The sequence below is a fragment of the Pantherophis guttatus genome, chromosome 2, assembly GCF_059756535.1.
Source record: "Pantherophis guttatus breed Tessera chromosome 2, ASM5975653v1, whole genome shotgun sequence".
NCBI lineage: Eukaryota > Metazoa > Chordata > Lepidosauria > Squamata > Colubridae > Pantherophis > Pantherophis guttatus.
Window position 1 is genome coordinate 167,604,243 of NC_142064.1, and position 24,786 is coordinate 167,629,028.

Consider the following 24,786-nt stretch of genomic DNA (forward strand, 5'->3'; position numbering starts at 1 on the left):
TATCTTGCAGTGAAGTTATGCTGAATGGCTCGAAGTTATAGAATGATGTCACTGAAGGAAAATGGACTCGTGCCATCTTGTGGTGCTTACTCTCATGCTCTGTTGTCAAAACATTGTCATAATAAAACTTTTGAAGGTTTTTGGATATAAGAAATATTAGTAATACAATATATACGGAATATTACATAAACAATTTTCAATTGTTTAATCATCACCCTCCCTCAAGAATAATCAGTAGTTATTTTAATGCTGTAAAGCATTGTTTCTGGAGTTTTAATTACTCAGACAGTGACTTATGTTTTTCAGATTTGGTGGTGCAATACATTTCAGGCCTTCAAAGCCATGAGGAAATGATTCGCTGTGGTTTTTCTCTAGCCATAGGTGCCCTTCCGAAGTTCCTTCTAAAAGGCAAACTCCAGGAGGTGAGAGCTAAGGTGCAGGGTAGAATGTTTTATAACAGTTTTCAAGTATTTTTAAAACAGTATTTTAATGATTCGTGATTGCTTCATTAAACATAAAATAGATTATATTGCCAATGTATAACCAGATTTCTGCTACTTTTCATTTGGTCTCCATTGTCAATTAAGACTAATGGTGAAATCTCAACATTATCTCACATTTACATCTGGATATCAAGGAATCACGTATTTATTTATTGGATGTCTGTCTAATTTGGGAAATTTACAATTTGAAGAAACACAACAGCTACTGGAAGGCATTGTTTTGTGGAAGAGATCAAAAGCATGAATAATCTGCTGGATCTCATAGATTGAGCAGAGACAGTTAGAGACAGATGGTCTTGCAAGTAACTAGTTCTGTGCCATGAAGGGCTTTAGAAAGGATAAACAGAGCTTTGAATTGTCCCAGAAGCTTATAAGGAGCCAGGGCTGTTTGTGAAACAGCTATGTGACATGGTTAATTATGAAATCTCATCCATAGTTACTCATGCCACTGGATTCTGGCTTAGTTGCACCTTCTAGGTGGTTTTCAAGACAGTCCCATGTGATTCATATTGTGGTAGTTGAGGTGTGTGTGTGTGTGTGTGTGTGTGTGTGTGTGTGTGTGTGTGTGAGAGAGAGAGAGAGAGAGAGAGAGAGAGAGAGAGAGAGAGAGAGAGAGAGAGAGAGAGAGAGAAAGGGGGTGGGGAGGGAGGGATAGAAGGAGGACATCAAAGACCATGAGTGGGCTCAGTTAGCAGATAAGATGATTTGTGCAAAGGCTTTCCTGCCGTGGCTGCCAACTGCTCTTCCAGCAGGCGCTGAGAACTCAAGTTCAAGGTTGCCTAGGGTGCATGCATCTCCATCCTAGTCCTGCCAAAAGTCATCTGTAAATGTAATCAGCACTATCTGAGTGCTATATCTCAGTCTGTAATCCATCTGGAAGGAGTCCAGATAATATGTTATCATCCAGACTCTTCCGTAGTTGCACAGCCACTCTTGATAATCTTACCCCAAAAAAGGGAATATTGGACACCAGAGAGTTTACTCTTTTGTATCTAGGAAAGATTTCTTGAGAAATGACAATTTCTTTTAAGAACTGGATCTCTCTCAAGAAATGCTTAAAGAAGTATTTGATCAGATTTACTTGTTTATTTTCAGAGGCACTCTCTAGGCATCTTTTTTTCTGGGTATGTCTATGGGATTTGCTTATAGAGAGGCTACCAGAGTGCAATTTGATCCCCCTGACACTGTCCTGGCATCCTGTTCCAGTCAGTCAAAAGGGCCTCAGGTGAACTATGCATCAGAGCCTCAGAAATATCCCCAAAATCTTACTGAAACCCAACAGGGTCCATTGGGAATCTAGAGCAGATTAGTCAAATGAGTTCTTCTTCCTGCAGTGAAGGGTCATTGCAAAGAACTAAGATGAATATAAAGTGATCTGACTATGCAAAAGATAGATGTTTTTGTCTTTTATTCCCCTAAATAAACAAGTCTCCCTCACCCCTCCCAAAACAAAGAGCCTGTGTTCACACAATAATCTTTCCAGTTCATTGATCAGAACTTTGGGATGCTTCTTCTTTAGCACCCAGCATTCCTGGATACTAACTATTAGTTCATTTTATGCAACACTATTCTCTACCCTATATCACCCTAACAGGCACCACATCCTCTGACCCCCAACTACTACTCCACTCTCTATCGCTCAGCTCCACTACCATCTTCACTCCATTGTTCTCATTGTGGGTGTCAAATGCCCAGATTGTGACTACAAGTAAAGTGATTTGGAAAAACTGGAGAGTCACTGTCAGCTTCCTGCCTTTCATCAGGGGAGGGGGCCACACATTATGTTCCCGAAGCACCAACTCTCCAGCACATACAGCCAAAATCCATAATTTACATTGTTCAAAAAGTCTTTAAGTAGAGTCCTGTCTTATTCAGTATAGAACTGGCTGAAGCAATGGGAAGGTTCAAATGTTACATTCTGCTGATCCTTCTATATTCAGGAGTAGTGGGTGTGAGTACTGGGAGTACTGGTATTGGGAGATGGGCCAGATGACAGCTGCTGGATATAGATTGGATATCCCAGAGGATCATCGGCCTGTCCCTGCTCCCACTTATTGCTCAGCACTATGTGGAGGTTGGGTATTTGAGGGTCTGCAAGGACAATCTCAAAGGAGAAGCCACCACTGCCAATTCAGAAAAGAGACCATTGCAAAAGTTACCACTATGTGGCTGATGGATTGATTCTAGGAGAGTATAGATAGTGGTATAGATCCTGATTTGAATGGCTGCAGGATAACAGATTTCATAGAAGTTGGGAACTATATAGCTTATAAACCCTAACAGTGGTGATGATCACTGTAAGTATTTGGTGGTTTCAAGACAAAATGTCATGGATTTTGAGAATATCAATGTGAAATTTCAGACAGATTAACTATTTTTGTACATAAAAAAGTTGCTTGTAAAGAATTATGACATTTCTTAAATAAAGCACAGTTGGCTTATCAGTGGTTGAGGTGGAAGTAATAAAAGGTTCACTTTTGAAAACTAGATCGTATGGCCAAAGCAACCAGTCAAAACAGATCACAAAATATTATTGTACAATCCACTCAGAAAGATGGAATAGGCATCAGCAAGGTGGAACAAAATATAAACAAGACTCATTCGGCAAGATCCATTGAGATAAACATCCAATGGGGCCTGATTATTAGAATCAGTTTGATTCAGGGGCAGGCTGGCTAGATTACTGAATCCAGTAATCCTCCTCTTGCTCTTTCCGTGAATGACTTGTGTGTTAGGGTATATGTGAAAGTGCTGCTAATCCGTCTTTTGCAATGTGCTGGAGCTTCACGGAAGCCAAACTCCATGGAGATACAGAACTGAAACGGGACAGGTTTAGGCTTGTCTTGTCACCCTTGTAAATGAAAACCAGCCTTGATATCTGACTGAATGTAATGCACACCTCTAATAAACCACATGAAATGTCTGCTTTGTAATGTGCAAAACTACTACATATTTTCATTACCATCTTCCATTTTTCTTCTCTGACCCACTTTATTGTAACGGCTTCATCTCCATTATTCTGCCTAATACTTTATGAGAAACATAGTCCAGTACTGGTTTAGTGTTTGGATTTTCTTTTATCCTTCGAGGTTTTAGATGCTTTGAAAAAAGCCACGTCGGTTTCTGGAGGTGTGAGTTTTGCTGAATCCAGAAGAGATGGCCTAAAAGCTGTTGCAAAGTATGTAATCCTTTCTATTTCATGTACCTAGTAGTTAAGAATATAATACTGTGAATTAATTTACATAAATAAATATATAAATATGCCTCTTGCCATTTTTTTTTGTCAGGCAAAACTTAATAAAAGTGGTAAGAACCTCAGTCAATTTTATTATGGCCAAAAGGCTTAAAAGCAAGTTACGAATATAAACTGAACTTGGCATTGGATAAAACAATTTATGAAATAAAATATTTAATAAATAATACATAATAGGGTTAAAACCTCAGTATTGATTTGTTACTAAAAGCCTTGTTTTTATAGCCGTAGTTAAAAATCTGGCTGTTAACAATGTAATCTTAGGATTTTCATCTGCAAGTCAATTTTTTACATACTCAGAAGTACAGGTAGTCCTCCACTTACAATAGTTCATTTAGTGACCATTCAAAGTTACAACAGCACTGGAAAAAGTTATTTATGACCATTTTTCACAGTTAGAACTTTTGTAGCATCCCCATGGTCATGTGATCAAAATTCAGATGCTTGGCAACTGGTTCATGCTTATGACCATTGCTGTGTCCCGGGGTCACATGAACACTTGTGACCTTAATGGGGAAGCCAGATTCACTTAACAACCAGATTACGAATTTATCAACTACAGTGATTCACTTAACAAATGTCTCACTTAACAACAGAAATTTCGGACTCAATCCTAAATCAAGGACTACCTGTATCTCTTCTTCTTGGTTTAGATGTTAAAATAGGCAACTACATACAACTTTTTATCATTTTGTAAGCCACCCAGTCGCTTCAATAGTGAGATGGGTGGCATCTAAATTTAATAAATTAAAAGACTTTTCACACTTCCCCTGGACTCTATACTTCCCCAAAGGAAGTTATCTCACAGTTTGGGAAGAACTGGTATAAACTATGTAGAATGAATTCTGTAATCTGTGGGGGAAACCCTGCAAAAAGTGGGCCCTGTAACATGATACGTAGGGAGTGACGATGGAAATTGTGCCTCTCAAACAAGCCATAATCTTTGCCAGTGGGATTTTCTCCAGGACTCCCTGCTTTGCTTCCAGTGGTAACTTGTTAGTAGAGGTAATTGCTTACTGCTTTGTTAAATATCCATTGTAAATGACAAAAGTACTTGCATGTCCTGTAACTTTCAACCCGTTAGAGATCATAAGACCTAAGGGACTAGTAAAACATCACCTTTTTATGTAAAACTACTGAACAACTTGTCACTCAGGAGCAAGCTGAAATGCTGATGGAATGATTCCCTCTAAATTTCCCATTGTACTCAGGTCTTTCTCTATGTCATTAGGTATAAAAAAAACCTTGGCTAGGAGAATATTACAATCACCTGAGCAATATGTTCCCTTGCCTTCCCCTCCCAATCTGTAGTTAATTCTACATAACATACCAAAACTAATTCTCTCTAGATAGATAGATAGATAGATAGGTAGGTAGGTAGGTAGGTAGGTAGGTAGGTAGGTAGGTAGGTAGATATAACTCTATCTAGCTATCTCTATCTATCATCTATCTATCTCTATCTATAACTCTTATCTATCTCTATCTATAACTCTATATCTATCTTTCGATATCTATCTATCTATCTATCTATCTATCTATCTATCGACTAAACTTTTATAATATCAAGGTAGTCCTTGACTTAATGACCAAAATTGGGTCCAGAAATTCAGTTGTTAAGTGATGTTGTTGTTAAGCGAGTCATCAGGTGACTCAACCAGATTTTGCCACCATTTTTATCACATAATTAAGTTAATCGCCATGGTTGTTAAGTGAATCACATGTTCATTAAGTAAATCAAACAGTAACGTGAACCCAGCTTCTCCCATTGACTTTGCTGGCTGAAAGCCATCTGGAGGGTTGCAAATCACAATCGCATGACTGTAGGATATTGCAACTATCCTAGTTGTGGTCGTAAATGTGAGTTGGTTGCCAAGTGCCAAATAGCATGCATGTGACTGGAGAGGTAGTGCAATTGTCACAACTTCGAGATCAGGCCCTAAGTCACTTTTTTTCAGCATTGTTGTAACTCTGAACCATTGTTATATGAATGGACATAAGTCAAGGACTACTTGTAAGATGCATTACTTACATTTTGATTAATAGGTGGTATTAAGATATTCAGTTATTTATTGGGTTAAGCAGAAATTTGTTAATGCACAAATGTTATTTTTTTAATATTATATGATTATAATAATTAGCTTTCTTCCTTCTGTCTTTAGAGTTTGCTTGACAGTAGGGGTGAATGGAGAAGGATCACCAAATGAATTTGTGTGTAAAAGTAACGTTACAGAGATATACAACATATTGTTGGATGGTCTGAATGATTACACAACAGACAGCCGAGGCGATGTTGGAGCATGGTAAGATGAATGTGGTCTTGATAAAGTCCCAGATTTGTTCTATAATGCAAAGCAAAAATGATAGAGTCAGAGAAAATGTGGCATCTTACTAAGACTTTTACTTACTTTTGAGGCTTTCTTCCATGAGAAACCTTCCAAATGTTTATTTTTAATTGTCACTTAGTTTAATTCAAAAAAATTAGTTTTATTTCACTCTAAAAGAACAGATTAGCTGTTCTGATATTCCATTATGGTAATTAAACAGCAGAGGGTGTAGTTGTATCAACAGTTAGACTCTTTCGCTTCTTACATTGCTACTTCTTACAAGCCACATTTTGCACACATTATTTTAAAGAGCAACTGCTTTTCATTATCTCTATTATCTACAAACCACAAAGTTTTATTTTGACATAAATAAAAACATGGAATGTCTAACCATTTGTACTCATAGCTTAACAAAAAGTGAATTTGTTTTACATGAACATTTGAATTTTCCTATTATTAAATTGTATTGCATAACTTTGCCTAGTTGCACAAAACAAAACAAAGTCAGACCTTGTGAGGACTTTGATGGGAGACTCCAAAGGCTCTTATAGACTAGCTTGGGAAATCAAAATTATAACCTGAAAGAAGACAGTGGCAAACCATTCCTCTAGTGCTGCCAAGGAAACTATTTGGCCAACTATTTGGATTTTCATGTGACCATGAAATCACCAAAAGTTGAGCTCAACTTGAACAAGACAGTGTATTATTTTTATTGTTAATTATGGAGAGCCAAGATATTTAAATTAAGGAGTTTTAAAATTAAAGAAATAGGTTTTGTGCAACTTTTCATTGCAGCACACAAAAAAGTGAACTATTTTTTGTTTTAAATTGCTGCATGTATCCTTAAACCAATCAATTAAAAATATTTTCTGGCATATTTCATGCTTACATGCTAAAGAAACTTCTGTGAAAGAATGTAGAAAGAATTGAGCGTATAATTTGTAGCTTCAGAATGTAACCAAATTCAAAGATAGCATAGCATAAATATGCAATGAGTGATTGAAGACATAATGGTAGTGGGAAATCCATATTTAGATTTTACTTATTGTTTATTTTTTAAAGGCAACTTTAGTTTTGGGGCCCCAAATCATATTAGGGCAGTTATAGCTTACTGCTGTAAATGTTTCCTTCTGCTACTATTTGATCAGAAAGAAAAAACCTACAGAAAGTTGTTGTAGGTAGAGGGGTAGTATTAAGTAAGAATGTGGAGTTACTTAAGAAAGGAATATTTTCTCTGCTATCCCTTTCCAGAATATTTAACGTTTTAGGAAAATATAACAGAGATTCCAACGATGTATTCACAAATTTGTATCCATGTTTATTCTAGAATTTATATATCCTGAATTATTAATTCTAAAATAAACATAGATACAAATTTATAGTCATGCTTATTTGAGAATTTATACTTATTTCAGGACAGAAATATTAAATTTGAATGTTTCAAAGCATTTCTGTTTCTATGCTAAATAATATATCTCTTACCTCTGACCAGATAGTCAAACCCCACTAGCTCAAAGCTTCTTCTTTAAGCTCTCAAACCTTTTTCAGAGTCCAAATGCTACGTACTCAATGGGTTGGAAGGGGAATTGAATGCGCGGGTACTCTTGGGAAAATACTTTCTGAGGTGTGTGTCTGCTCCAGTGGGAAAAAAAAAAGTCCAAAAGGAATAGGAATGTACATGAAGCTTTGATTATTTTTTTTTTAAAGGATTCGTGGGAAAGCTAACAAACTGTATTTTCCATATGCAAACTTAACATTCCTTTTGACAGACTGTTTGCTGGGACTTGTCCAAATTCTGTCTACAGGTGTTAAATATAAAAACCTTAAGAGCAAGATGTGTGAAAAAGGGTTCTTTGATTGAAAGTGGTCTAATTGCTCTCTGTGTGGGTGTATGAGTGCGCACGTGTGTACATGCTTGTGCAGGGAAATGGAGACAGAAACCCAGTAGGCTAATTCTTATTTACATATTCATTACTTTGAATTTTCTGTAAAAAAGTCAAAAATGCATAACGTGTTGCCGTGTTGTGATACAGATAAATTTCTTGGGAATGAGTTATAAAACTGGCAGTGTAACAACAGATCAGGTGAGGTGTTCAGTAGATCATTTTGCAGAAAAATGCATCCATTCACTATTACAATGCACATTTTTCTGTTCTCCAAAACATCTTTCTGGGTGCACCTTTGCTATCTTTTCTGTGTCTTTCATTACCTTTTCATTCTCTTATTCAATAATCCATTTTCACTGTTGTCACTAGTACTAAAACAGAATTACTTTTAAATTCTACATTAAAATTGCCTTTCAATAGTCAATTAATTAACGAATGCCCAGAATTAAAGCCATCTAATGCCAGGTTCTAGCTTGATTACGTGAATACATAGGAGGTTGATCTGCATGAAGAAGCAACCAAATCTTTACCTAGTTGCACATAGTGTGATTCGGTCCTTGAAAAGGATTTCTTCTGAAGAAGGTGTCTTCTCTTGCTTGATTTGGACAAGCAAGGAGACCTGGTTAGATTTGCTCAAAGGGGTTCTTTTCTTTGTTGATGGCATATTTCACTGCAGAAAATTAGCATCAGGAGAAGGACTGATGATTAATATAGCAATATCATCCTGCAGCTGTAACTTTTCCTAGTTAATTAGAATTTGGCTTCTATTGTTCATATCTAAGCTGCCTAGAATTGGTATGAGCGAGTAAGCAGCTATATAGATTTTCTAAATAAATACATACATACATGGGAACATTTTGGATAGCCTGTAATAATTGTTGTTGGAAATTTTTAATACTTTTAATATTTGATAGGAAGAATATATAGATATTGTATTGATTCAATTGTTTGCTTGTAGTGATATCTTATTTGGGCTATTGAATGTTTCCCATAAATAGCATAAAGCCTAGAATATGTGAAAAATAGTTTTTTCCCCATATGAGGTTATCTAGATTTTGTGTGTACATATGAGATTGGTTGTGAGATGCATTGTTAATTTAACACAGGGGTCTGCAACCTTAAACACTCAAAGAGCCATTTGGACACATTTCCCACAGAAAAGAAAACACCGGGAGCCACAAAACCCTTCCCGTGCCTGACTATTTCTTGAGCGGCCACAAAACTAGCATATGTAGTTGAATTAAACTTTCTGTTTTCTTCTGAAACTTTTCTTTTCTTGGATTTATCCATGGTTGGCCTACTGGGGGTCGAAAAGTTTAATAAATCGCATGCTGGTGGGTATCACACATTGGTGGTTGTAATGCATATTTTGAGCAACAGGGCCTCAGCAGAGGGATGAAAGAGTCACATGCGGCTCCAGAGCCGCAGGTTGCTGACCCCTGATTTAACAGAATGAGTGTGTATCCATCTGTAAAAAAGCAGGGCCATGTAAGAAGTCTTTGACTCCTTCCTAATATTGCAAAAATGTAGAATTTCCTCTGTTTAAAAAAAAATCTAAGAAATACTAAAAAATGATTCAGTTAGGGTAATATATGGATCGAAAATTATTGGGAAGAAGTGCTTTGGACCTTGCCTAGCAGAGCAATTTTCGCTATTCATGAAAAGAGCTATATAATTTGTATCTTTTTTTCAGATTTCGTGGAAGTCTGAAAGAAGGACATTGGCAACCTTAAATATTTGCATGTTGCATTTGTGCAAGATCCAAAGTGTTTTCTTTAAATTGCTTTGAAGCGTTATACAATCCCATAGTCCTATCCATAAGGGATGCCAACCTTGCAGAATGAATAAATATGTATTTTGCCCGTTCAACCTAGATTTATATTCTTCGGATGCTAATAAAGCATTAAGAAATGTTTAAAATGCAGTACAAGTTATAAAAAAAGCATACAAATTAACGTAGCAATAGCAATAGCACTTAGATTTATGTATATACCACTTTACGGTGCTTTATAGCCCTCTCTAAGTGATTTACAGTGCCAGCATATGGCCCCCAACAATTTTACCGACCTCAGAAGGAGGGAAGACTAAGTCAACCTTGAGCTGGTGAAATTCGAACTGTCAAACTGTTGGCAGCCAAACTGCTGGCAGTCAGCAAAAATAGCCTGTAGTACTGCATTCTAACTACTGTGCCACTACAGCTCAATGTAAATGTAAATGTGTATATAGCTACATAAACTATAGATCTATAATAATCTGTTCATTTGACAAACAAAAAAAATGCTACCATTTCCAGTTTTAGAAGTCTAGAAAACAAAATGCTTTCTCCAGGAGGTTGAACATAGTTACAAGTGTATGAACTAAATATTTCAGAAATGGGAATCTACTGTTTAAAAAGACTGGTCATTCTCTTCATACTACCATACAGATAGTAGGAACATCTAGAGAAAAGTTCAGGTTATTTAGGGCCACGATATCTGATCCGTACTTGCAGGAAAAACATTGTGGCAAGGAAAGCACTGGTTGGTACACAATTTCAGCCAAAAAGGAGCAGCTGAAAAAAGCTTGCTTTGTTTTCTTTGCCAGAAACAAATCCGTTCCAGTGGACATAAGAATATCATGTCCTAGATTGGATTGCAAACTTCTGGAAGATTGCTGGATGGCAGCAGTGTGCTAGACCTTTCTTTACTCTTTTTTCCATCTACTCATTGTCTGAATATTGCAGCCCACATATTGTAGTCTGCCCTAGTTGATAGTCCACATCTGGAATGGCTGAAGGCAGGACATCCTGGTTCCAGAAGTCAGTGATATGATTATGATTCTTGTTCCTCGAATCAGTCGTTCAAAGGAACAAGTTCCACAAACTGATATTTCAATGAGCATTTCACAGGAAGATAGAATCATATCTGCATGTAACTGCCTGTGAATGCCAGCATATGGCTTTCCAGTTCTTTCTGACCTTAATGAACTGTTTTTTTTTTTCTCCATTCCTTTCTGTGTCTTGTCATATAGATTGTGAGCGGATGGCAGGGCCTGCCTCTTTCTTTTAAATAGCTCTTTCCTATTTGTCTGAAAACTAAGTAAAGACATGATCATAAATGTACTACATTTAGTCACAGTAAACATATATATTTATTTAATAAAAATAGAGGGGTTTCAAAATGGATGAGATTGATTTTGGTACACTGACCTATAACTGATTAGCACAACATTCTATCTAGTTCCACAAAGATCTAATACAATGTAATTAAGTCTTCCAAAAAAAAAAAATCTTTGTCCAGTAGGAGTTGTGGCCAGTACATCAGCCCAACACAATAGTGCAAAGGCTGGTGGAAGCATGGTGGTGAAGCAGTGTCACCAAACAGAGTTGAAATTCTTAGCCTGCCCTTTGGATGTTGGGATGAAAGATGCTTCACACACCTATTGGGGGATTTATTTTAAAAAGCCAAAACATAAATAGATGATGTGACACCAAATTACTAGTGTGCTTCAGAAGCTCTAGGAAAATGAAAGCAAAACAAAAATGAAGCTGGGTATATTTTGTGCTTTTGAAATTAATTTGTATAATTAATAAAGATGACTAACTACAGTGAAGACTGTATGCTTGAACTTTAAGGTTGGGGTAAGCATTATTTTAGAAACTGAGAATTTCATGCCTCTGCATGAAAGAGTTACTGTCTTTCTTCAATTATTGCTTATTTTTAGTCACCACGCATATAAACTCATATATGTTCTTTGAAAGCTGCTCACTGAAATGAGTATGAATGAGGTGAGCATTAATAGAGACATGGCATGTAGAAAGTTCCCTTGAGGTTTGGCTGCAAAATTCGTATGCCTGATTGACTCTGATTTGTTTTGCTTCAGTTTTCTTATCTTCCCAAACAAAAACATCTTGGAGCCATTATTGAATATGTGCATGACGTACACACCAAAGCATTTTATTCTGATCACAGAGTCATGATGTATTTATAAATTTATATGAAACTTGCTAGAAATTAACATTAGCAAATTATGTCTGCGGTTGCTTACTTCGACAGGGTGAGAGAAGCTGCTATGACGAGTTTGATGGAAATAACCCTGTTGTTAACCAGGACTGAGCCAGCCTTAATTGATGCAAACGTGTATGTACTTTCCAAACATTATATGTCAGCCTTTGGATTATTTACGGTAACCAGTTTTGGGTTAAGTAATCAGCCTTTTCTGGAAAGGCTTCTGCAAGAGTCACCCCTATTGATTGCCATCAGTTGCTCCCATCACTATTGTTAATGAAAGACCTGAGCAGGTCCTGTCTTGCATCTGTCTGGGCTCAAGGAATGCAGATTGTAACTTCTCAAAGAGGTTGAATTGGGAAGCAATGGCTGCCCAGTAACCAATTTAATCTTGGGTCTTCCTGTTCCAAATCTTACCCACTGCAACTGCTGAGAGACCTGAGATCTACGTATCCTAAATGGGTTGTTCCTCAACCTTGTGGCAAAAATAATGATACTGCTTTTTTCTTTTTTTACAACCATTCATTTTTTTCCCCTTTCTGGAAAGAATTCTTAGCAGAAGCCTGAAAGATTGGTGTTGGAGGAGGGTTATTCAGGGCAAAGCAAAAAATAAAAATAAAAAATAACCTCGGCAATGTATGATTTGGATTTGTCTTTTAAATGGTGTTTTAACTTTCAGTTCCAAGCGGATTATGTGCTCTGTGGCTCAACAGTCAGCTGAAAAAATTGACCGATTTCGAGCTCATGCAGGATCTGTGTTCCTCACCCTTCTTTACTTTGATAACCCTCCAGTCCCACACATACCCCATCGGGAAGACTTGGAGAGGATATTTCCAAGGTAATCAGTCTTGAATGGATAAGAGACCTTTGGCTGTATATGTGAAAAGAAATCCATCAATTTAAATTGTGGTTATAGGCAAATGTCTGTAACCTTAGACTGGAAATCTGTTTTGAAAAGAGGAACTACCTCAAGTGGGTCTTGAGATATTAGTATTGAAATCTTTATCCACTTTCTCTTCAGCTGTTTCACATCCTCCTCCAGCTCCCTCCAAGCGAGGGCTTTTAAATAGTCATTTGTAGTATATTCATACTTCAATAGAGCTGCCCTATCCAGAATATTTTGCAACTCGAAGCATGATTTGCCTCGAAACGGCAGCAAAAACCACTAATGTATTGTTTTAAGTTGTACCTTTAAAGAAATGTCCTAAGATGGTGAAATAATACTGCACGCTTTTAAGATACATTTATTCTGTTGAATAGCAAAAACAATTTCTTCGTTTTGGCATTCAAGTTTTAAGTTTAAAAAAAAGAAGAGAGAACCATGAATGATAGTTTGGGTGACTTGTTTACTTTTGTACTTGTTTCAATGTTTTTCACAGGTCAGAAGCGGTAACTTTCAATTGGAATGCTCCATCCCAGGCCTTCCCCCGAGTCACACAGCTTTTGGGATTAGCGTCCTATCGCTACCACATTCTGACAGGCCTCACTGTATCAATTGGAGGCTTAACTGAATCAACAGTAAGGGAATAAAAACTTACCACTTGTTTGGAACAGTTTTATTACTTAACATACGGGAGGGATGTTTTAAGAATATTACTTAAGAGGTAATAGTGTTGGCTGCCAATTTCTGGAAGCAAGTTGTTGATCAATAGGAATACAGGTCCATTAATACAAGTATGAATATCCAAGATGTAGTAATCTATTGTGATTTAATATGCTTGAAGTAGTTGGCACCACTTTGCTTACAGACCACTTTTTCATCCTGTAGCGTTGCACACGTCAGTAAAAATAAGAGAAACTTTAAGCTATATCAAAAAACATTCACAAACATACATTCCTTCTGAAACTAGTATTCCTTTTCCTGAAAATTAAAGCCGTGCTAATATGGGGCATTTACAAATTTAGGTCACATTAAAATCAGTGAGAGTTATTTGTTAATAAGTCTCTTGTTGGTTTTAATGATATTTATAACATGTGCTCTCCCTCCAAGCTTTATTGTGAAACTTTGGCTTCCAGCAAGAATTTTTAAAAAAACTTTTGGAATACTTTGTAATGTGAATTTAGTTATTGGTAATAAATCAGCACCTAACCAAACTTGGCTAGTTTCAAAAACCTAAGCAGGATCTGACCTGGCAAATGTTCAGATTGGAGGTCTCCAGGAGAAATCTGAGACCTGTAGTATAGAGTGAGGAGAATGAATGAACAAATGAATATTTTTTTAAAAAATAAATAAATAAATAAAATAAAATCTGTAAGAAGCCCATAACCATTTCTATATTGTTATCAAGAAAAAAATCACACGTTTGTCACTAGAAGTCAAGTTTGACTGGAACACAATTTTGATGTACTGCTTTAAGGTAGTGTCAGCATTTTAAATAATCTAGAAACAGTGCAGTACCAAAGTGCACAAAAATGTATCTGTCTACAGTGTGGGTGTCAAACCTGATCGCATCACAGGCCGGATCATGACATATAGCCACGTTTTTTGCCTTTGCAGACCTGGGCTGGGCGTGGCCTACGCATGACCTATCCAGCCCGCCGGCCGCCATCTTTGATAGGCCTGATCTACAGGATCAAAACATTTTGTTCCTCACACAGACCAAAGCACCTGAATCATACAAGCTTCACTTGAGGCATACACCATCCAAATGAGCTGTTCCTTCTATAGAATGGTTTGTACATCCTTAATGACCAGCAAAATGTACAACAGAAATTAAAACTTCTTTTCTCCTGAGCGTCACAAAGAGCATTCATTACTTGGGAGGGCACTAAATGGAGCAGACAGAGAGTGACCAGTTCCTGATTTTAATTTTCGGAATAGAAAGGAGGTGCAGGAAGGGAAGCAGATTGATCTTGAAGGATTGGACTTCTTTAAGAGCGAGCTCAGTCTTCTCAACATTTTCCCCTGTAGTGCTCTCTATCCCTTCTCCCTTTTTCTCCCTCCTCCTCCTCCTCTGAAAGATTGTAGGGAATGTAGAAAGCATTTCTCTCCCTCTTTCTGTCTTGCTGTTCTTTTAATTTGCTTTGGTCCACAAATAGTTGAAACAACATTCATTGAGAGCATTGAAATGTTTGTTTGTTTGATTGATTTTTTTCCCCCCATCTTTATTTTTGGGTGGTGAACATAACTAATACTCCTCCCTTCTCCCTCCTCCTGTTTTCCCACAACCACCCTATGAGGTGAGTTGGGCTGTGAGAGTGACTGGTCCAAAGTTACCCAACCAGTTTTTTGTGCCTAGGTCGGGACTAGAACTCACAGCACATGCACTTCAGATATTCCTACTCTTGACAGGGAACCTTCAGCCAGCCCCCTCCCGGATTTTCAGAGCAGTGGGGTGGGTCGGAGGTAAAATGGCTCAGGGGATGTTTTCTGACCTCTTGGCTTAGACAGCTCCTCTGTGGACCCAGAGGTGGCAAGCTCCAATTCTCTGGGGGCAGTGGTGGAGAGGGAGGGGGGGTTGGCAGATCTTTGGAAGCCTTCTTTCTGCTGCTGTCAAAAGCATGTTAGAGTTACACAATTAGGAGGAAGAAGCTAATTCAGCAAAACTGCCCATTTTGCTGAATGGAAGTAGAATTACTCTTCCTTTCAAGAATCCCCCACTATGTATTCTTTCTGCTTTCTGTCAGATGACCTAATACAGTTAGGTGAATAAATAAGCTTTCTCCTGTTGACCACCACTATGTAGCCTAGTAGTATGAATGACTAGCTTTATAAAAGTGCAAAGCTGTGAGTTCAAATCTCCACCTATCAAATGCCAATTTATCATTTTAATAAATTCTAATTTACTTTTATTATAGTTAATGCAGCCTCAACAGTTATTCCCAAAATAGCATAGATGATCTTAAAGAATGTGCAATATGTGAATGAAAGTAGATCTACTAACAAGTGAGCCATTTGACCTAGTAGTTAAGACACCAGGCTAGAAGCCAGGAGACGGTGAACTCTAGTCCCACCTTAGCCACAGAAGCCAGCTGGGTGACTTTGGGAAGAATTAGGTACATTCTCCACCCTGAGTTATTTATAAAAATAATGGGGGGCGGGGGGCGGGTTGTAAAAAAAACTGGAAAAAACCCCATTGCCATGAAAAATAAAACTCTCGGAGCAGAGTCAAAGTCCAAAACTGATTCAACAACAAGCAGTTCCAAATTGCTCCAGTATTCTCAGGATATAACCCCCCCCCCCCATTTAAGAACTACTGCTTTAGGTGAAGCTAATTTTTTTTTTAAAAAAAATAAATAAATCTGGGCATAAACCTTTTTTTGTTTGCTTCTGAGGTACATAATGCTTCTCTGATTGGGTTTTCTGGCTTTTGAACAAGCCTTAGTGATAGATATCTTTGGCTTTTATGTTGCTTATTGTTTAATTTAAGCCTTTGAATCAGTGTTGACTCCTGGCAACTGCCTGAACTAGTTCCTGAAGCTTTCTTGGCAAGATTTTCGGAAGTGGTTTGCCATGGCCCTTTTCTTAGGACAGAGAGAGAATGGTTAGCCCAAAGTCACTCAACTGGTTTTGCATCTAACAGAGGACTAGAAGTAAGTCTTCTGGTTTTAGCCTGGTGCCTTAAACACTACACCAAACTGACTCTCTCTATATATATATATTTGTCTACTATTTGTTTTTAGTATTGCACTATTTCTTTAGAATTAAAGCTACCTAGGTTTAAATGTTTAATTTTTTATACTTAATTAAATTAATGTATCTATTTAATTTTTAACTACTGTGTAAATTCTTTTTATAATTATGCCCTTGTGGTGCACCCAGAGGCTCCAACTGGTCCAGAATGCGGCCGCGCGGGTTGTTATGGGAGCTTCCCATTACTCCCGTGTTACACCTCTCATGCGCAAGCTGCACTGGTTGCCGGTGGTCCTTCGGATCCGCTTCAAGGTGCTGGTACTTACCTATAAAGCCCTACATGGCATGGGCCCGGGGTACTTGCAGGATCACCTCCTACCGGCCTCCCACTGCCCAGTGCGTTCACATAGGGCTGCCTTCCTCCAGGTGCCATCGGCCAGACAATGTCAGCTGGTGGCGCCCAGGATGAGGGCGTTCTCTGTGGCTGCACCGACCCTCTGGAATGAATTACCCACTCAGCTCCGAACGGCCCCCGACCTCTGTTCTTTCCACGGTGGCCTGAAGACATGGCTTTTTCAGCAAATCTCCTGATCTTCTGGGAGTTTTTAATTTTAACTGTTGGGGATTTTAATTGGATTATTTTAGCATTAATTTATTGTTTTGTTGTTTTATTGTTGTGAGCCGCCCTGAGTCCTTCGGGAGAAGGGGGACATATAAATATGAATAAAATAAAAAAAATTAATTTTGGTGCTATTTCAATCTGATCTTAAATCTCAGATATGGCGTAATCACCTGTTTTTTCAGGGCTTTTTTATGCAGACTTTATAGTAATATAGATATTGGACAGTAAAGCTATTATGCTTCTACAGTACAGCATAATGAGCGTTCCATATACCTTCGTGGTTCATGGATTCATTTCTAACAAGAAATTTGGGGGGGAAAATTCCAGCCCACTTAATACATTTTTTCTTGTTTTTAGGTGTGGAAATCAGATGTAATCTAATTTAAACCATTCAGCTAAATTATTTTCCCCCTTTCCGGCAATTAGCCAAGCTCCTGGGCATGATAATATCTTGCCAGTTATTTTTTATAATATAGTCTACCTCTTTCAGTTCATCCTGTCTTCTTTTCTATGTTCAGCTGTTTTACAAATCTGGAAGGTGGAGGCCAACCATTTTGCTAGCCAACAAGAATAAACCTCAAGCAATCCACATTTTCTGGGCAGTTTCTTTATTCATTTGGGTAGCTGATCCTTAAAACAGATTTGGTCTTATTGAAGAAATACAGAATATCAGTGAACTGGAATTTCAGTCAGATCAATATGACCGTGACTCTTTAAAATAAGATTGCTTTATGAATAGCTAGACTGCCACTAAATATGCCTAGGTGTTCTGGACATTATGGTGAAATCTTATTTCAGAAACCGCATCAGAGAGATGAGTCAGATGCATTGCTAGTTAGATTTTTAAGACAAGAAAAATCTCAAGATTTTTAAATAATTATTTCAGAGTGGTGGCAATCCTATTATGTATTGTTTACATCTAAAGAAAACAGCTGGTTACCTCTTAACTTTTTTGAAAGAAGTTTCTTAGATCAAACCCTACTCCATTTGTGTTTTTGAAGTCCTTTTTGGAAGGAGATACTCTTGGTAGAGCAAGAGTTTCCTTGATTCTAAATATCCAGCTTGGAAATTGAAAAAAAAAAGCCTTCCTAAATCTGGATGATGTTATATTTAAGAAAAGGTTCTTCATTTGGATAGATAACTTCCCATCCTGTTAAAAAAAGATGTATCTGAACAGAAAGACAGATTGTAGGGCTACATGGGTTTATTGAAGGTTACCATTCTACTTCCCCAGAGCTCCAGATAGGACACAGTAACTTTCCCCACCTGGCCTTGACAACCTGTTTTTTTAAGAAGTAACTTTTCTCTCATAGCCTACAGTTACATGTTGTTAAACTTGTATAATAGTAAGGGGGTTTTTTTGGTCATGGTTTTGGCTAGACAAGATTCAGATTGGAGTTCCTTAATCTGTTCTTCAGATACATATTTCTTCACTGAAGTGGGTTTCCAGGCTCAGATCCAGCCATTTCTTCCTAGTTCAATTTCTCTTTAATTCACAAGGGGTGCCTCTCCCTTCACTTTATTCATCTCTTTTTCATTCTCATGAAAAATGTGACATTGGCAGCATGTACACAGAGCACGTAAGATATTTTGCAGGAACATTGGAAATTATGTGCCAGAAATTCTCTTGAATCTTCAGCAGAAGTCTCTGGACACCTTTTCTAGATGGTGGGAACAGGATGGTCCAGTCAATTGTGGTGATGAATACATAGAGAAGCACTTCAGCTTTGCTTCATTGCACATAGTGATCTATCTAGCAATCTACCAAGAGTGTGTGTGGGGGGGGGGAGGTTATTTCTGGAATTCCTCCCTTAGCTGTTTTGTAAATACCCTAAGATAATTAATACCTCTGTAAGGTTTGAATTTAATTTTTACTGTATTCTGCTTTATTCCTACATATATTTCTACTGTATATAAGAGTCTAACAACTTCAAACTAAATATTAAAAGCAGTAGGATGGCTATGATCATCACTGACCTTGGGGTGGGGGAAAAGAAAAGACTTGGCAGATTTTTTCCTTCCCTCTTTCTCCCTTTATTGCTTGTTTATAATTCGTTGGTTCATTTATATATGTTTGTATATGTATGTGTTTGTTTAGCTCAGTTTTCCAATAATTCAAAAACATTGTGGGTTGGGCAGTCTTGTATCCCCTCTGATCTGGGGATCAAGGAGATTCAAATGAGAATGTGAATGTTGCCTATTCACTCTAGGAAACGTGCTACCTGAAGATAAAGAACATCTTTGCTAGTGCTCAGAAAATAGAAATTTGCAGCAGCTTCATCTCTGGTTCCTTTTATACAATTAACATAGTTTTTTTTTTTATTATTCCTTTAATGAAATGGTAAGGTAAATTTAAATATTAAGAGATTAGACATGACGTGAAGATTTATTCTTTGCAACCTAAAAAAAAATGCTTTCAAATATTGATGCTCTTGTATAAGCCAGACTTTTTTAAAAAAAAAATTGGAATTTTTCTCACAGGTGCGATGCTCATCCCAAAGCCTGTTCAATTATCTCAAGAGTATTCAGAATGACAGAGAAGTAATGAACAGTTTTTGTGAAACTTTACTGAAAGTCTTTGAGGACAATCTGCTGAATGACAGGTGACCTATACAATCTCAGTCAATTTGGGTTGCAGGATTGGGTAGGGTAAAGGTTAAGAATAGAAATGGAACACTGCCTCCTAAATACCTTCCACAACCATTTCAGTCGTTAAATCTTCAAAAGGGCCTAAAAAATTCAGCCTCAAATCACCAGATATTTATTGTGTTCCTCCAGAAAGTTGGGAGGTAGAGTTGCAGTCCTTGGTGCCTCAAAACATGCCAACATGTGAAGGAAACTTTGGTCAGATTTCTCATGGAGATTTTGGCTTTCTTGTTCATGAATATTAAACTTATATTTTCCATCTATGACTTGTAAGTTAGAAGCCATGGTTATTAAAACATCTCCCAAACTGGAAATCATCAGTTCAACATAGTTAGTAGAACAGACTTTGAAAGTACTGAATTGCGACCCCTGCTCTCTTTCAAAAGCAACAAGAAAAGGAAATATGCCTCTGGAATTTTCAGTTTGAGAGATGTCAAATATTGTGTGCCTCAATTTCTCCTGAAGACACACACCTGCACAAGCAGAAGGAACAGTAGGGAAATGGCAGTCAGTTGGAAGACAAACATCAGAGCTATTAAAACCCAAAGGACTATCAGAATTTAAAGAACACATGCAAGCTAATTAGACAGACTTTTTGAAGCTTGATGGCTTTTGGAAAGTTTTCTCATAGATTCTCAAAGAAAAAAATTGTAAGAGTTGTATCTCAAAATAATTATGACGATCACCCACAAATCACTAATTTCTCAGAAACTGGTATAGCTAAAAAGCAAGTAACTGATAAAGTGATAGTGTAGTGTACTCCTCAACTTCAAAGCCCTTTTTTGAATTTATAGTCATCTTGTTCATTCAGAATGACAGATTTTACTCACTCTAGTAATCAATTTGTCTATCAGGGTTTGACTTTTCAAACAGGTGGAATTCTTCTCTGATGCAGTCTAATTTCCAATCTCTGGCTGCCTCTAGGCTTCCCTTATCTTCCATTATAATCTTTCAACAAAAATTTAAAAGAGCAGATACTATAATAAAAAAAAAAGAGTTTCAGTGAACATTTACGTGGGTTAAAAAGAAGCTGTGATACCCACTCAAGCTCATAATTGTTCAGAATCTCCCATACCACAACATTTCAAACAGATCGCATTTATTACAGTGATCTATGTGGTATCCCATGTCCAACTTAACTGCATCTAATTAGAGATGTCTCCTAGACAGTAATAATGTCCCTTTGTGCCATTATCCTTCTCTGAAATCCAAATGCACTGTGTTTACATTTGCCACAGTAGAACATGAATGGTGTGGGGGAGATGCCAGCAAGAGAGTTAGGCAGATGTGCAGAACCAATGCTAAACTTCCACATACCTGATTCTCCTTCTCTGCAGATAACTCCTTGGAGTCCACTTTTATTTTCAGAACCAATTTAGAGAAGAAAAAAAATTAACAAATTCTGTGATTGGCTGAATTAGTTGATAGTGAAAATTAAACATTCCAATTCCCTGAGTACTATGAACATAAGAGAGTGGTAGTGGGATCTCCATGTATCTTTTAGTATATTATTTCTGCGATATATTTGTAGCAAAAGTTTTTCTTTGAAGTGAGAAATATGGAATCAAGAGTAGAAGGAGGCATTTAAACTAGTCATCTAAGTAGGTGATTTCATGTTGAACTCCTTATTGTTAGTTTTTTCCCTCTAATATATTCAGTCAAAATTTGTTTTCCTGTAACTTCCTGTGTCTTTTATTTTATATAATTCTTTCTGAAGTATAACAAACAATACTTCCCAGTTAGATGAAGAGTTCTTATGTTTCAGCCCACATCCTCTGCTTATCTGTTTTCAAGATGAAATGTTCCCAGTTGTTAAAATCATTCTTTATAAACCTTAAAGATCTCTGGAATTTGTTAGTGGATTACATATGTTTGGCATCTTGCTTGTTCACAATATAAGATGTCAAATTAACTCTTGTTCATTCCAAGTTTGATTGGACTCAGTTTAGGTTTGATCATCTGACTTTGGAGCAAATATATGAAGTGTTTATTATATGTGAGTTGTGTCAATGTGAAGTGTATAAACATGGTATTCTATGCTTTCCTCATTAGGGTGTCCATTCCACTGCTAAAGATGCTGGATCAGATATTGGCCAATGGATGCTTTGATGTATTTATAACTGAAGAAAAGTAAGTGGCAAAATAATAGATGTATCTTCTTTCTTCCAAATTGCTGGAAAATCTTCAAAGGACAATGTTCCTTTCCCCCTAATTTATTATAACAGGGGAAATTAGAGTCTAGATTATTTTTACTATATCTTAACAAAAGGACTATTTGGAGAAGTATTTTGTTTTGAAAAGTTAAATGTTCATATTGAACAAGGCTGAGTTAGGAGCAGGGATGAAATGCTCCCGGTTCGGACCGGATCGCCTGATCTGGTAGCGATGGAGGCGGGTGGTTCAGAGAACCGGTAGCAAAAATCCCTGCCCCCCCCCATTGCCCAGTCGAGCCGCGCAATCATCAGAGGCTTTTTTTTAATTTTTAAAAGCATTTTTTCTACAACCTCTTTGGCCGAAAAAATGTTTTTAAAAGTAAAAAAAAAAAAGCCGCTGATGATCATGCAGCTCAGCTGGGATCATCAGAGGCTTTTAAAAGCATTTTTTCTACAACCTCTTCGGCTGAAGAGGTTATAGAAAAAAATGTTTTTAAAGGGAAAAAAAGCCTCTGCCAATCAGGCAAGTGAGCTGGGATCGTCAGAGGCTTTAAAAGCATTTTTTTTACAACCTCTTCAGCCAAAGAGGTTGTAGAAAAATGGTTTTAAAAGTAAAAAAAAAAAAAGTTGGCCATGCCCACTCAGTCATATTACCTCCCCCCACCACCACCAAGCCACACCCACAGAACGGTAGTAAAAAAATTTACATTTCACCACTGGTTAGGAGCCTTGTGATCCCCAAGAGATAAGAGCTATCCATCTTTTTTAAGGAGGTGGGCACATTTCCAACCAAAATGCTGCTTTGAGTTGCTTCATCAAAGCCAAGGAGATGACGAAGAAGAGGAGAGTTTCAGCATGAATTAAGTCAAGCCACAAATCTCTTACCTTTCCATAAGAGCTCATTTAAGTCACTTGCTATGTTCACTTATCAATCTAAGTTATAAATGGAACATTTGCTAAAATCCATTTTGATCCCCTCCCTTCAGAAGTTCTGGAGGGCCAGTATAACAGTTTGCCAAACACTCAAGGCACTCTGCCTAGGTAGAATCAGTCGAAGAGGTTATATACAAATTTGAATAAGACTATTTTGACCCTTACCAAAATGCCAGAACAAATATTATATTTCTTGCCTGCTGTATGATAAAAACCTAAAAGTAACATTACATAGCTTCAGGGAAAAATTATATAACAACAGTGTAGCATGATATTCTTCAAAAAACAGGATTGATCATTTGAGGCATATTGTACATTGAAGCCAATCACTGTTGTATTTTATCAATGCAATTTAAGTGCAGTGTCCCATTTTAAAAAAATAGTTGGTTTTCTTTACATAGAAAATGATCACATGGGATGCTTAGTCCAGTAGGCATCAACAGAAGTATTCCCTTTGAGCACAGCTCAGATTTTTACACATAGGTAAGCGATTAACAGCAGTAATTTTGTACTTTTGAAGACTGGCAGCTGGAGGGCACTTCATGTCCTGCTCTTGATTTAAGGACTACCTTGTTTTTCTTAATTGGTTGGTCATGATATGGTTAAAATGTACGGTAGCTCACTTTTTTTGAAAAGCTCAATTTTCAGAAACACATGCACCCAATTTGCATTATATAAAACTCTGGACAGATCCCTTTTCCCTAGATGCTGATTTTCTTTCTCCTGAAGTACTGCCTGCACAGGAGCAGGATTTTGTTACTTCCTTTGCAGGCTGATCTGTTTGAATTCACTTACTGGTTCCTTATTACAAGTGTGAAATTAACAGATGACAGAAAGAAAGCCAAGTAGGTCTATTTCGAATGTGGAGCCTTATTCATAAGAATACATGCATTAAATCTTTTCCAGATGCTCAACTGGATCTGCCTACATTGTCATTTCCTTTCTAAATCTCACCTTTTCCCCTATTTTGCCATTGTATTTCAGTGAAGTGAATGAATCTCCACTAAATTCTATGCAACTTTCAAAAAAAAAAAAAAAAACAACAACCCTGTGCAATTTTTGAACAAATTAATGAGTAAACATGTTTGCTTAAATGTGGAGATTATAAGCAAGTTTTCACAATGGAATATGCAGGAAAAATAATTATGTGGCATCAATTTTTGTTGGGTAAAAACTAAACTTCTGAGAATATTTATATTCCATTGTCCTTTGCCTTTCTGCTCTGTCTGAACAATACAGCTAAATAGAATGTGAATAAAAAAAATTCAAAAAATTAATTTAGATCAACTGAAATATTAATTAACAATTAAAATCTATTGGAAGAGAAGAATGCAAAAATGATTTTCTCCCTCCCCAAATCCACTAATTAATGGAAGCCTTTTATGGCAATATTTATATAGTTTGTTAGTTTAACTGCTAACATGTAAGCACATAAGGATATATAATTTCACAACTCTCAAGATCTTTTGTTCATCTTTGAAAAACAAATAGCTAAAAATTGTTTTCTCAATTTTTTTAAGCCACCCATTTCCTATGAAGTTGCTCACTCTTTGTAAAGAAGAAAGCAAGAGAACTAAAGATATCCAGAAACTCCGTTCCAGCATTGCTGTGTAAGTTGGGAAAATATGTAAAAAAACCCTGAAGGATGAAAAATTAATGGTCTGTAGTCCATGTGGTTTTAAACAAAAAGACAGGTGGAAAATTAGTTTTATTTAGCCCTGTCATGTATGCAAAGGTTTCATTTGTATGCTCTATAAAAGTGGTCTTGACAGTGAATTTTGAGCAGCTGTGTGTATACATTCTAGTTCAAAAGCAAATGTGGCTAACAACGTAATTCTAAAAGCAATTCTAAGGAAGTTCAAATCTGATTGGTGGTAGAAAAAGTGGTGGATGATTTGTCATTTCAA

General features: G+C 37.0%; 1 protein-coding gene across 2 annotated transcripts in view; it reads left to right on the forward strand.

Moving 5' to 3' along the window:
• The window catches only part of TBCD (tubulin folding cofactor D), a 146,906-nt gene that overhangs the window by 112,724 nt on the left and 9,396 nt on the right, over positions 1–24,786 (forward strand). For both annotated transcript variants that reach the window (XM_060688645.2, XM_060688646.2), the window contains exons 28-36: positions 307–422; positions 3,593–3,681; positions 5,916–6,056; positions 12,001–12,084; positions 12,632–12,790; positions 13,332–13,470; positions 19,629–19,750; positions 21,846–21,923; positions 24,400–24,489. In XM_060688645.2, the coding sequence (XP_060544628.2) occupies positions 307–422; positions 3,593–3,681; positions 5,916–6,056; positions 12,001–12,084; positions 12,632–12,790; positions 13,332–13,470; positions 19,629–19,750; positions 21,846–21,923; positions 24,400–24,489 (1,018 nt within the window). The remainder of the gene's footprint in view (positions 1–306; positions 423–3,592; positions 3,682–5,915; positions 6,057–12,000; positions 12,085–12,631; positions 12,791–13,331; positions 13,471–19,628; positions 19,751–21,845; positions 21,924–24,399; positions 24,490–24,786) is intronic.